Consider the following 13,921-nt stretch of genomic DNA (forward strand, 5'->3'; position numbering starts at 1 on the left):
TTTGCACATGCCATCCATGCATCCATCTTTAACCATCTTCCTTTCCCTCTTTGGCTACTCGGCGTCTACTGCCCTTTAGATCTCAGTTCAAGTGTCACTTTCCCAGGAGCACCTTTCCTGACATCCCTGATTAGGTCCAATCTCTTTCATTTGCTTTATAGAGACCCGATTCCCCACCCCCACCCCACCTCATACCATCCATAGAAGCAGTAATTTTACATCAACTTGTGGGAATATTTGCCCGAGGCCCATCTCCTGCACAGACTGTAAAGTCCAGGGGCACTGTTCTTTCTGTGAGCGCTGTACCCCCTGTACTCAGCATGCCCATTGGAATTCTGTAGTGCTCAGTGAATACTTGTGAATGAATGCATGAGGGAATGAACAGGTGCCTATTCCATTGGCGCTTCAGGGAGGGCTGCTGAGAAGCAGGTTATGTTTCAGAAGCTCCTTCTCGGACAGGTAGAATTTCTGTAGAAGGAATGGGTCTTCAAGGACCCAGCACAGACCAGGGCAGTGGTGGCAGGGGAGAGGGTCTTGATCAAAAGGAGTTTCTGAATGTTTACGTGAAATAGGGAAGTCGAAATCTAGAGAAAGAAAGGGTTTTAAGACCAGAAGGACAGCTAAGCCAAGTGTTGGAAGGACTCACATGTCAGGACGAGGACTTGGTTGTTAAGTTGAGGGGCAACAGGGATCCTGGAAGGATGGGTCCGAAAGCTCCTCTTGGAGAAGGTGGACATGGCAGAGAAACACGGGGGCTGGAGAGATGAGCTGGAAGCAGAAAAACACCTGCGAAGGGTAGGGCAATAGCTTTCGTCCAGCTTGCAAACCACATGAATGGTGGTATTGTAGACGAGGTAATGCGAGCAAAATGTGGGTGGTGAAATGAAAGAAACTGGGCAATAGACGGGCAGTTTAATAAAGAGAGGCCAGGACTTCCCTGGCGGTCCAGCCGTTAAGACTCCGCACTCCCAATGCAGAGGGTGCGGGTTTGATCCCTGGTCGGGGAACTCATGGCATGACTGAAAAAAAAAAAAAAGGAAAGAGAGGCCGTGTTGATGAGACTGTGAGCTCCTAAGCCTCAGGTCTTTTTCACCTTTATATCCACAGTAGAAAAAGAAAGGTCTTTTTTTCTGAAATTGTGGGGAGGAAACGAATTTGGAGACTGTAAGTGCACAGAGAGGCCATAAAAGAGAGACAGCCTCACCCGAAGAGCTATTCTGTTCGGCTCATTCAGTGTTCCGTTGGCAACGTTTAAAAAAGGGAGCGATTTCTCTTAAAAGCCATATTTCTTCAGGTTGGCCTGCACTGGCCACCGTGTCCCATGTGGCGCCCATTGGTTGAGCTTAGGTGGCCCTGTTTGGTTGCTTTGAGTCCCCTGCCTGGTCTTCCACCCAGAGGGGCTCACTCGTCACCTGCCGGGACTTGGAGAACACCTGAGTTGCTGCTCCCCGGTTTTCAAGAGGCTGCTCTTAGGTGTCCCATGAAACACGACATGCTCGTTTCCATCAGTGCTCTGGGGGTACCCGGAACTGGGGGGATGGGAGTTCTGCCCCGAGACCCTTCAGTCCCCAAAGGAGTCTGATGAGACACAATTGATGAAGAGGCACACCTGCATTTCCAGTGCCTTCCGCTAGCACCGGCACTCAGGATCTTGGCGCAAAACAGATGCCGTGAAATGACTGCCAGGTGTCAATAATGAGATCAGGGCATGTGCGAACTTCGTAAAACTTTTATTGATATGTTTATCATGCCAACATTTTTTTATTTAAGATTCAAATTCCATTTGAAAGGGAGGCAACAAACGAGATCCCAGGCTGCTCCTGGAGGAGCCCCCAGCTTCACGAGAAAGCATGCGCATCCTCCAGCTGTGTGATTTGATCACTCAGAGTTGCATTCTGGGAAACTCCTCCTAGAGAGCCCGGGCAGGATGTGTTTCGTTGGTAGCTGGGAAACAACAACAGCAGCAAAAACAAAATAACTGCGTCCTAAGACTTCTCAGAACATCTCCGGCTTTGAAACTATTGACCCTCAAGGATCCCTCCCCACCCGATCTAGAATATGTGTGTGTATGTATATATATCCACTGAAGAAAGATCACTGTTTTTGTTGCTTGCTGGCTGTCTCGCCAGACCCTTAGGATGGCCTTGGCACACGTGGCTGTGCTTCTCGGTGGGATCCTGTGGATTCCAGCCGTGGGTGCACAGCCCTTCAGGAGCGTTTGGACTTGCTGCACGCTGGGCACAGAAGCTGAGCCCTGGAGATGATGTACGCCCGGCCGCCCAGCTGCTGCTCGCAGCCCTCGCAGACAAAGTGCTCTCGGTGCCAGGCCAGGTCTTCCACGCACTGGTAGTCCTCTGAGAATATTATCTGGGGAGGGGAGCAGAAGAATCATTCAGCTCAGGTTTTGTCCCTAGTAGACAGGGCGTGGGAGACAAGCCGTAAGATGGTGGTCCCTCGTCCCCCATGCTTGTTTTGACCTTTCAATGCCTCAGTGGAGAAATCTGACATAAATCTAAGACAGTAAGTACAGTATTTGGCGAAGGTCATGGTTGCATCTTAGCTTCCGGGATCCAAAAAAAAAAAAAAATCCTCCGCTATTGACAGGTTTTACGTATCTGACATCTATGATGCTGTCTGGGCCAAATCCAAAGCCCAGTTGCTTGGGCTTGGAATAAAGGAACATCTGTACAATCTGGTGAGGAACCAGAGAGCAGAACAGCATACTGGTTAAATGTGCTTTCTGATTTTGGGGTCAAACAGGGACCAGGTACGTGTTTTCACTTAAATACCAGCTGCATGACTTTGGGCAAATTACTCAACCTCCCTGTGCCTCAGTTTCCACATCTGTAGGATGGGGATATAAATACTACCCATCCCATGGGGTTTTATGAGGGCCGCGTGTGTTGCTACAGATGGAGTACTCGGAATGGCAACAGAGACAAAGTCAATGCTTTCTGCTTATCGCTGACCTCTCTGAGCTGCACTTTTCTCAAATGTCAGATGGAGATAATGATTCTCTGTCCCTGAAAGACTGTTGTGAGATGTCACGGCACATCACATACAACGTCTGTAGCACATTAGGATGAGGTGGTGTTACCGCGAGCATACTGTTGATCTCACAGAAATGAGGTGGGTGGGACCAGGCCTGCTGACAGCCCTTTTCCTTCTGTAACATCCTTGCCCACACAGGTATGAGGTAGGACGATTACAGGGTCTTAACTTCACATGGAGACCAACACGTGAAAAGTGGGAGGAGGCAGATATTGGCTTAAAGTGAGGAAGACACTTCTAACCCTCGTATGTGCCACAGATGAAGGTAGTGAGTTTCTCGTCACCAAAGGCATGCAGGCGGTAGTTATTATTGTCATAGCCATTATTGTCACTATTCATACACCTTAGAGTTTCTCTAGTCTAAACCCATGTTGGAGAGCTGAACCCCTTTCACGGCATCTCCTAACTGTCCGATTGTGTTATGTTACTGCTCCATGATTTTATTGTATCATCTTGTATTACATTCCCTGAGACTCACAGCGGCTTCCACTTCTTAGTTACTTGGGCCCCATGCCAAGCATTTTCAGGCACGATCTCATTTATCCTCACAGCAATTCCATGGGATGGGCACTGTTACCCTCCCATGTGGTAAGTTATAAAACGGAAGCACAGGGGTTAGGGACACACACGCCTCACAGATGCAGAGCCCAGTTTGAATGTGGGTCATCTGCCTCCTGGTGGCAGCCCATAATGTTCTTCTGAGCCCTTACTTAGTGCCAAGCCTTGTGCCAAGGATGAGACTTGACAGGTCCTCTGTGTCTGACCCATCCCAACAGGCCCGGGGGTGGGAACTAATTTCTGCCCCACTCTGCAGATGGGAAAACAGAGGCTGAGAGTGTGAAGGGGGATCTGAGCCTCAGTTTTCCTATCTGTGGATCACATCATCACGAAGCTACGCTCCCCTGGGCCTCTGGGTCCCCTCCTGCAGTCTGGGGGTGCCCATCCCACTGGTCCTCACCTCGTCGCAGCCGGAGCACCGGGGCCGCAGGCTCTCGCAGTAATGACGGCCACACCAGGGCGCCCCATCCTTCCAGAAGTAGATGAGGTCCACCAGCGGCTCGGAGCACTTGGTGCACACGAAGCAGGCAGGATGCCACTGCTTGCTGTAGCCTGCCCTGTCCGAGTAGACCACAGGGCTGTCGGCGGGGGCCACCCCCTTGCAGAGCTCACAGACCTGGAAGGGTGGGGGAGGAGCCCCAGGACACAAGGTAGTCAGGAGTGCATCGTGACCTGGGTTCGAGTTTCAACTCCAGTCTCTTTACTTCCTGGGTGACCTTGAGCAGTTACTGTACCTCTCTGTTCCTCAGTTTTCTCATCTGCAAAGTGGGATAATAATAATACTGCCTACCTAGTAGGTAGTTGTGAGGACTCTATATAAAGTATCGGTTTGGCCATAAAGTTCATTTGGCTTTTTCTGTAAGATCTTATGGACAAACCTGAATGAACTTTTTGGCCAACCCAATATTTGTTTAGCACAGTCATTCTCACACTTCTTGTTCTCAAGACCCTTTAGACTCTTAAAAATTTTTGAGAAGCCCAAAGAGTTTTTGTTCATGTGGGTAATAGCTATTGATATTTACCATACAAGAAATTAGAACTGAGGAAAAAAATTAAATAACTATTAATTCATTAAAAAATAGTCAACCAACAGCATGTTAACATAAATATTTGTAATGAAAAATAACTATATTTTCCAGAACAGAAAAATTGAGTCAGAGTGTGGCATTGGTTACATTTTTGCAAATCTCTCATGACTGGCTCAGTAGAGGATCTCTCGATTCTTATAACTGTTTTAGCTTTTTATCTTTTGCATCATGTGGTTTTCTCTGAAACAGATGAAAAAAATGTGACCTTACACTGATTAGAAATTGAAAAAGGGAGGCAGGCATTTTAAATAGCCTTTCTAGATAACTGTGGAGTATTTTTCTTTGCTATTACATCAAAATTAGACAAGTGTTAGTTTCTCGAAGGTTAGTTAGTGTAGAGTATCAACCAACCTTCCATCCCGGTTACATTAAAACCCACCGGTCCACCTGGCACTTTGAATGGCTCTTTTACCTATGGAGGATTCATTTTTAATAAACTTAAAATTTTAGAACAGTTTTCGACGTACAGAAAAATTGTCGTCATAGTACAGAGAATTCTCGTATACCCCGCACGTGTTTTCCTCTGTTCTTAGCACCTTACGTTAATATGGTGTACTTGTCACAATCAATTAACCAGTATTGATATGTTGTTATTAACCGAAGTCCAAACTTTATCCAGATGTGCTTAGATTCTACCCACTGTCCTTTTCCTCTTGTAGGACTGGATCCAGGATCCCACATTACAGGTAGCGATCATGTCTCCTTAGGCTCCTCTGGGCTGTGACAGTTTCTCAGACTTGCCTTGTTTTTCATAACCTTGGAGGAGTACCAGTCAGATATTTGGTAGACTGTCCCTCAGTTGGGATTTGCCTGATGTTATTATCATGACTGCCCTGGGAGGAAGACCACAGAGCTAAACGGCCGTTCTCATCACGTCCTATCCAGACGACATCCTCCATCTGTAAAATCCAGTCGTTTTGGAGTTCTCCCCTCCTCAGAGCTCTGATGACGAGGATGATGCTGGCTGGCATCTCCCTGGGGCAGTTGTGTGTCCAGCTCAGGTGTTTTCCCTCCCGACTGACACCCTTACGGAAACCCGAGAGAGTTACTTGCCCTTCTAGACTTATCTCCCTTTTAAGGAGACCTGTATTTCCCCCCAGACATGGCCAAACCCAGGTTCACAGAGATTCAGTGATTGCTGGGTAGCAATAGCTGACGCAAGGCAAAGCTGGGATTTGAACACAGGCCAAGCCTGACCCCAAAGCCAAGGTTCTTTCTGCTCCACCGTGCGGCCGTTACATCGAGTCAGCAAACTACCTGCCTCTGCCTGTTCTTGTAGGAACCATCAGCGTCGAATGGGTTTTACATCTGAACTCTAATTTAGTGAAATGTTTTCTCCCAAAAAAGAATTCCATTCTTCTCATAGTAGACCGGGGTTTTGGACTGAATGGTGCCCCTCCGCCAGTTAACATGTTGAAGCCCTGACCCCCAATGTGACTGTATTTGGAGATGGGGCCTTTAAGGAGTTAATTGAGGTTAAATGAGGTCATTAGGGTGGGGCCCTAATCAAATAGGACTGGTGTCCTTATAAGAAGAGAGACCAGAGATGGATGGCTGTCTCTTTCTCTTTCTGGGTGTACACACAGGGGAGGCCATGTGAGGGTACAGTGAGAAGGTGGCCCTCTGCAAGCTAGAAAGAGGGGTCTCACCAGAACCCAACCCTGCCAGCACCTTGATCTTGGACTTCTAGTCTCCAGAACTGGGAAAAAAATACATTTCTGTTGTTTAAGCCACCTGGCCTGCGATGTTCTGTTATGGCAGCCTGAGCTAGCTAATATGGCCTGTATTGCAGAAACCTGTCTTAATTATACTACTGTATTTTGAATTTCAAAAAAAATTTGTGGATATTTATTTTCTCTCTTGTTACATAAAGTACCTACGTGATACCATCAACTCCAGCTCGTGGTCCACAACACCTGAGAGGTAGATCACCTGGCCCTCTACAGAAAATATTTACTGATCCCTGGCTTGAGATGAACACTCTGTCTTACTAAGCACAAATTATGTGTCAGCCCAAAAAGAGATATTTATTGTTTTGCTGTGTAAAGATGAAGAGGCCTATATTCAGAGCCTAAACACTTGGAATTCTTTACATACTTTAACTGCATACTTAATACACTCTTGTGTACAAAGAGGAAATAAAAATTAAAATGGTGGCAATTGGGGAAAGAAAACCAAATGACAGAATACGTCCACGTACTGAGTGTGGTCCCTAAGCACGGTCGTGGCTGAGCTCGTGTTCAGGTGAGGAGTGTGTCTGGTTAACTGCTCCTGGCTGCCTGACGATGATGTTCCTTAGAACGTGCTGGAGTTTTGGTCTCAGTTATGCCCACAAGAATGATGGGTGTGAGTCCTTCACCAAAGTGAACCCTGTCCTTCTGTATGTGACTGAGCCCCAGCTCGCCTGGAACTCATCAGAGGGTCTGAACCAAAAATAGGTGATGGGGAATTCCCTGGTGGTCCAGTGGTTAGGACTCCACGCTTCCACACCAGGGGGCATGGGTTCGATCCCTGGTGGGGGAACCAAGATACCGCAAGCCTCACAGTGTGGCAAAAAATTAAAAACAAACAAACAAAACAAACCAAAAATAGGTGATGGATCCGCGTTCATTGACTGTCACATCTCTAGAAGTGTAAACTGTCTGGTGAGGGCTGTTTGAGAAGCAAGTGAATTTTCTGTCTGTTTGTCTTTCTAAATTTCACAGAATGAAATTTCCGGCCCCTTTCCTCCCACACAGAAGGGGCTTACTGTCCATCCACCACACCTGGTCGAGTATCACCAGGACACATCAGTGGGGCGCCTGACTCCAAGTTTCCAGATGTGCCTAGCACAGAAGTGGGGAAAGGGAGGGATATAAATGCACCTGGATGTGTCTGGTGGGTACCAGCAGGCGCCCGCAACCCACAGAAGGAAATAGAGGGATGTGAGGTCAGGAAGCGGTTTGGGGGTGATCACAGGTGACTCTGAACTGTGGGTTGGGACTTCGCTTTGGAGATAGTGGGAAGCCATTGCTGGTTCTGGAGTGCTGGGGCGTGGTTTGCACGGTGAGGGGATAACTCTGGGAGCACTGTCTGAATGGGCTTTGTCAAGAGGCTCTCTGAGGAGTGTCTCTTCCCTCCTTGTCCCCCAGCATCCCTGGCTGTGCACCCTGTTACCACCAGTAGCCAGTCCTTTTTTAAGCAAACAGTGTCATTGACGTTTTATGGAAACATGCTGTCAGAGTAATGAGTCCTGTCAACATGCATCAGGAAGCAATTTCTTCTTCTGGCCTCTGAGCTATTTTCCATGCCCCCTTCCCTGTGGTCTCAAAGGACAAGTGATCTGACAGTGTCTCGGCTCTGTCAGCTGGTGGCCCCTCAGCCACTAGGGGCAGCCTCACAACCAAGAGTCCGACTGCCCAGCCTGCCTGGTGTCCTGTGATCCTGGTCCTGCCCTTCTCTGCACAAACTTATTCTCCTACCATCCTTGGAAGGGAGGTTTACAGTTTCTAAATTGCAGTGGGTGGTTGAGAGGGGGGCTAGCTGTGTGACCTTGGGCAAGTTCCCCAACCTCTCTGCACCTTAGTTTTTTCACCTGTCAAATAATACTCGGAACATCACAGGTCTGTTGCATGGATTAAATGAGATAATAGAATTAATGAACTTGACAAGTGTTCAGTAATAATTAGCAAAAATCTCCTGTTATCCCTACAAAGCCCTCCTTATAGAAAGTTGAGGAGCTAAATCCATTTCCTAAGATGACAAAGACGTCGAAGGCAGCATCTGCTTCTGGTTTGGAGGCCTGGGTTCCTTTCAATAGCACCATGAGCACGTAGCTTGGCAAGAGGTCATTCCTCCCACCCATGAGCTCTGTGTTTTTCCATCTCTGTTCTTTCCCTCTGTGCAAGGCCAGAGAATCACATCATGTGAGTTTCATCTTCTGTCACTACCCCAGACTCAGCTACAATCAGTGCCCGCCTTGGTGGGCCTGCTTTTCTCCCTCTCCCATCCCACCCCCTCCAAGACAGCGTTCTCAGCCTCGAGTCTGCCCCAGCATCCCTAGAGGGCCGCTCAGAGTGCTGCATCTCCCCACCCCGAGGGTCTGATTAGTAGGTCTGGGAGGGGGCAGGGGAATTTTCAGACTCCCAGGGGATGCTGGTATGGTCAGGGGACCGCACTTCGAGACCCACTGTCATAGAGCGTTTGAACATGACCTTATGTAAAAACTCAGCAAAAATGACATGACCAATTAGCTTCCATGACAGCAAAAGCCAACTTGAATTCCTGGTATGCTTAAATTCTAGACCATTTTGAAGAAAGCCCAATGTGGTCATTCCCAGGTGACTTCCCCTCTAGAGAAGCCACTTTTGGTCGAGTAGAAGTCCTTTGGAACTAGGCTAAAAGGCACAGAGAAGACCATTGATCATTAGCATGTCAGTGGGTTCTCATTCAGACTCCCAACTGTCTAAAACTAGAGCCTTCTCATGGGAATCTGTCCAGCCTTTGCCTCGTAACCTAGTTTGCAGACTGTGGTCCCTCTGGGGGAAGGAGCTGTAGCACAGACCTGTCGTAGGTAGAACACATGTGACGTTTCTCCTGGTGCCACTGAAGTTCTGTCTTGCCCTGTTCAAGTGGTGAGAGATTCTTCATCACAAGCGTCTAAATGAAAGAGTTTGTATATTCTGTACTTCGGGATTTTGTAAACACTTGCACTGAGAAAGCTGAGGAGCATTCTAGATTCAGCTGCCTGCAAAGCTCAGACCCTGCAGGGCTGGGGTTCCCTCCGCCGTGAGGTGTGGAAATGATGCCGGCAACTTCTTGGACCCTCCTCCAACCAATACCCGTATTCCCTTTCTTTGCATATGGTCCCGCCGTAGTGACTCGCTTCTGTAGAAAAGAATGTGGTGGAAGGGATGCTGTAGATCCCTGAGGCAGGTCACAAAGGCAACACAGCTTCCACGGGCTCTTTCTTGGGAGTCCTGAGACCCGCATCCGAGGGCAGCCACACGGAGAAAACACAGAGATAGAGGGAGAGGCCGGGGCCCCTGCTGGTCCAGCCCTAGCCGTATCTGTATTCCAAGCATCAAGGCCAGATGTCAGGGACAGAGACAAGCTCTCCCGCTGAGCCCTGCCCAGGTTGCTGATCTGCGAGAAAACAGACGACTTGGAACAGGTGTTCTAAGCCGCAGCATCTCAGGATGGTTTGCTGTGCGGCCCCAGGTAACAGGAGCAGCACACGTGGGCACGCAGAGTTATTCAGGCTTCTGAAATGGAAGTAACCAAGACACAAAGTGTTTCAGGAAGCAGCAGATTCAGGACGGTGGCCCCAGCTTCCACGGCCAAAGAGCTGTCTCCAGGGATGAGCCGAGCTGGCCTCCAGGGACAGATCTGCAGATGCTGAGAGCCCGGTAAACCAGCCGTAATCCGTCTGCCGCGGCTGCCAGCAGTTCTGTTCCAATCATGCGGTTCTTTTCTGGAAGGCCCTTATCCAAAGGCCTCCCCAGTCTAAACCCAGATTGCCTCGTGAAAAGCGCACCATTACAATACAGTAAATATTGACTCAGGGGCCTTGAATTCAGGCACTGGGTTCTTTCCAACACAAATACTCAACAATTTATTTATAAACAGCATCTCTCCATTTCCTCTTATGGCGATTATTCACCATCTTTGCTTTGCAGCCTCGTCTATCGGCAGTTCTTTGGGTTTTTTTTCCTCTTTTCTGGCCCAGTGTCACGGCTGGCATCTTTAGCCTCTTGCGTTCTCTTGCCCCACACGGGCACCTTCCCGAGGTTCCTTGTGGTGCAGAATAGGTGGGTGGCCGCAGGCGCTGCGGTTAGGGTCCCGGCCTTTGCACGAGGTCCCGCCGTAGCTTCATCTGGGGGGATCTGCGAGCCTCAGTTTCCGCATCTGTGACACACGGTGGGCCCTGATCTTGGGGATTGCTTTGCACGTGGGGTCAGTGCTGTGGGCCCACCAGTGCTTTGTCTCCCGCATCTTCTAGGGGCAGGTCCTTGAGGAGGGGCTCTCTCCCAAGCAAGGCAGAATGCAGGCATTTCTAACCGCGTCTCCCTCACTGGTTATCTGGTGAAGGGGGAGGATGGGGCCAGGAAGGCTTCCCAAATGCGACACTTGGACGAGAGAAGGTCAGCCTGGGGTGTTCCCGAATCCGGCTTTGACAAGTGTATCCCTACAGCGGGATGCTGATGAGCAGGGACGAGGCTTACGTGCGGTCATCTCTGTTGCAGGGGCCTCGCAAGGTGTCTGGGCCACACGGGGGCTCTGGAAGCGGGAGCTGCCGTCCTTTGGAGTCTGTGCGGGGTTTGAGGTGCGGCAGGCCTGAGTTCCAGTTCTGGCTTCACGGCTCACCAGCTAGACAACTAGAGAGGGGGATGATATATCTTGCCAGGTAGTTCTTGGGATTGAATGAAACCACCGTGTGAAGCCTCTGGCGTGCTGCGTGGCACGATGTAGGTCGTCAACGAATGGCAGATGACACTATCCTCAGAATTATCAGCATCCCCAAGTAACCTCCAGTAGCAAAATAAAACGGAACAAAGCCCAGGTCATTCATAAATGGTGAAAACCATTTTTTATGGTTCTTCTAGTTCCAGGGTCAGCAAAGTACATCCCTGGGGCCAGATCCAGCCTGCTGCCTGGTTTTGCAAATAAAGTTTTATTGGGACACAGCCCTGGTCATCTGTTGAGGTATTGTCTTTGGCTGCATCAGTGCCACAAGGACAGAGGCCAGTGGTTATGACTGAGACCTCGTGGCTCGTAAAGGCTGAAATATTCACGATCTGCCCTTTATAGGAAGAGTTTGCCAACCCCTGTTTTAGTCAATGGACTATTACGTAGCCCGCTTCGGGGCGGGGGGGGGGAAAGATAGTTGTGAAGCCTTATGAGGCAACACGGCAAAGTATTTATAGTATAAAAAGCAGGATAAAAGGAATTTTCTGTGGCAAATAAAATCTCCTTTAATGTCATTAAAATATCTCCCCTGTGAACAAGGTGGTAGGCAGATGCTGAGAAGCCTGGTAACCATGGCAGTTTGCCGGGGGGGGGGGCTTCCTTTGATCCTCTGTCCTCCAGCTCAGGCATGGTTTGCAGGCCTGGGGGCGCACAGTGGTTTCAAATTCGCAGAGAGGGGCTGGCAGGAAAGCCAGCCTGCCGGCCCACAAGCCAAACATCTGCTCGGACCAAGCTTTGGAAGTCCCTCGCCCACAAGTATGTCCCTTGTCGGGGCTGGAGTCGGGCTGAGCCGCCAGCGGCTGTTAAGTTTCCATCTGAGAGGCCCACCTCGTGGGAGGGAGGGGACCCACACCTCGGGTCCCTCCTTTGTGCATTCTTGTGGGGAAAGGGGGCAGGGGCGTTACACTGTAATTTGGGACCAAATTAACACATCTTTAGGACTTCCAGCAATGTCTTCACTTCTTTCAGTCTGTTCTCCTCTTAATCACTTTCTCTGGGGCCGCAGCTTGGCCCATGAGGCAGGAGCTGGGGTCTCCCGGCAGGAATGAAAACTACGAAAGGGCGGAGATGACATTAAATGCTATGTCCTGGCTTTCTTTCGTCTTTCTTCGGTTACAAGTTTGGGGTGTAGGGAAGGGCGGAAATTCCTGGGCAGGATGACCATGCCCAGGAAATTGGTATATTTAATTTCGGAGAAAACATCCAGTAGACTTTCTAAACGCAGGGAAATGGTCTGGTAGAGCTGTTCACCGTCCGAGCATTGAGGTCCAGTGTACGTAGGATCCATCCAGGTGGGAGAGGTCGGGAGTGGGGGCCTGGAAAGCAGATATGGGGCCCCACCGTGCTGCTGTGGAACGGTCTGGGCTGCTGGGGTGGGCAGCTCCACGGCCACGGAACACTTCGAAGCCCCCAAGACCCCCGAGAACCCATGGTGGCTGGGACTGGGGCGGGGCAGGCACGTCCTTCCCTTGTTCTTGGCTCGCAGACGAGAGGCCCTCAAGTTCTTCACCAGGCTGGGCTGGGAGTAACTCTGCACACTGCCACCCACCCCAACAAACATAAATGCACGTGCCCTTGCTTTGTCCCCACCCTGCTGGGACCCCGCAGAGCTGGTGACGCAGAAGGACCTGGGCTGGAACCTCACCGGCAAACCAGTTAACCTCTCTGTGCCTCAGGCTCCACGTCTGTGAAATGGGCGTAACGACCCCAAGCCGTCTTGCCGGTCATTTGGAGGATTCAAAGAGATGAACGAGCCTGCAGTGAAGTAACAATTCCCCACCACCCTCGCCGCTCCACGCACACACAGAGGGGCAGATCAGGGAAAGAGGCTAAATAGTGGGGTGTCTTTACTTGGCCTCACTGATTTAAAGGGGCTGCTTTGGGAGTGACAGCGGTTGGTTAGTATCTGGGATTTTTGTGCCGTGGCGTTTCCTCATGAAGTGGGATGACTCTCAGGGCATTTGCCATGCCACGGCCTCTCCTGAGTTCAGGGTCAGGATGACACTTGCAGGGACCTGCCCTGAGGTCGGCATGGGCGGCCGCAGTTTTGGGGTTCGTTCCCAGACGTGCCACGGCTGATTTCAGGCCGCCCGTCCTGTCACGGGGCCCGTGGGAAGGCCTGGCGGAGGGCCTTACTCAGATCCGAGTAAGTGAAGAGTCCCGGCCATGAGGATGGGTCAGCTCAGAGGGCGCGGCTCCCATCACCCAGCTGGCCCACCGCCCCCCGGCTTCACCCAGCGCTCAGCCCGTGGGTGGGGATTCCACACAGGCGACTTGGAGAAGCCTTTTGGCGATAATGCTCCTCTGGTCTGGACAGGCTGGTGGAGGGGCCTGGGGTTGGGGGGAGGACTTGGCAGCCAGGGTCTCCAAGGAAGGGCACGACTGTAACAGGCTGCCCAGCAGCAGGACAGAGCCGAGCGAGCTCCTGGGAGAACCGCCGTGGGGTGTAGGCTACCGGCAGCTCAGAGAAAGCAGGGCGCGTGGCCTCCGGCTGCCAAGTGTAGAGTGTAGTGCGCTCTGGGATGGGGCATTCGGGGCTGGTACAGATCAGGGGGCTACGTTCTGTGCCTGTGTTTCCACCACTCCCTGTGGAGGGTTCAAGGAATTCAAGAGTGCTGTGCAGTGTTCTCAAAGCCGGACACCCTAAGCCAGGGGGCCACATCAATCTGGAAAATGCCCCCGTTAGCATCTCTTGGACCCTCCTGTATACCAGATCGGCAGTATCATTTTGGCTGAGCTTAAATGTAAGGTCATTTTTAACCCTCTTTAGCAGTGGT

The 13,921-nt window shown here is 50.5% G+C and overlaps 1 protein-coding gene across 3 annotated transcripts in view; it reads right to left on the reverse strand.

The window, feature by feature from the left end:
• Window positions 1-1,714: 1,714 nt before the first annotated feature.
• LMCD1 (LIM and cysteine rich domains 1) overlaps window positions 1,715-13,921 on the reverse strand; it is a 57,946-nt gene continuing 45,739 nt past the window's right edge. For all 3 annotated transcript variants that reach the window (XM_004274787.3, XM_012534816.3, XM_033437219.2), the window contains 2 exons: window positions 4,010-4,225; window positions 1,715-2,367 (listed from right to left, as the gene is read on the reverse strand). In XM_004274787.3, coding sequence (XP_004274835.1) covers window positions 2,209-2,367; window positions 4,010-4,225 — 375 coding nt within the window. In that variant the 3' untranslated portion in view covers window positions 1,715-2,208. The remainder of the gene's footprint in view (window positions 2,368-4,009; window positions 4,226-13,921) is intronic.

Source organism: Orcinus orca, chromosome 10, assembly GCF_937001465.1.
Source record: "Orcinus orca chromosome 10, mOrcOrc1.1, whole genome shotgun sequence".
Taxonomy (NCBI): Eukaryota; Metazoa; Chordata; class Mammalia; order Artiodactyla; family Delphinidae; genus Orcinus; species Orcinus orca.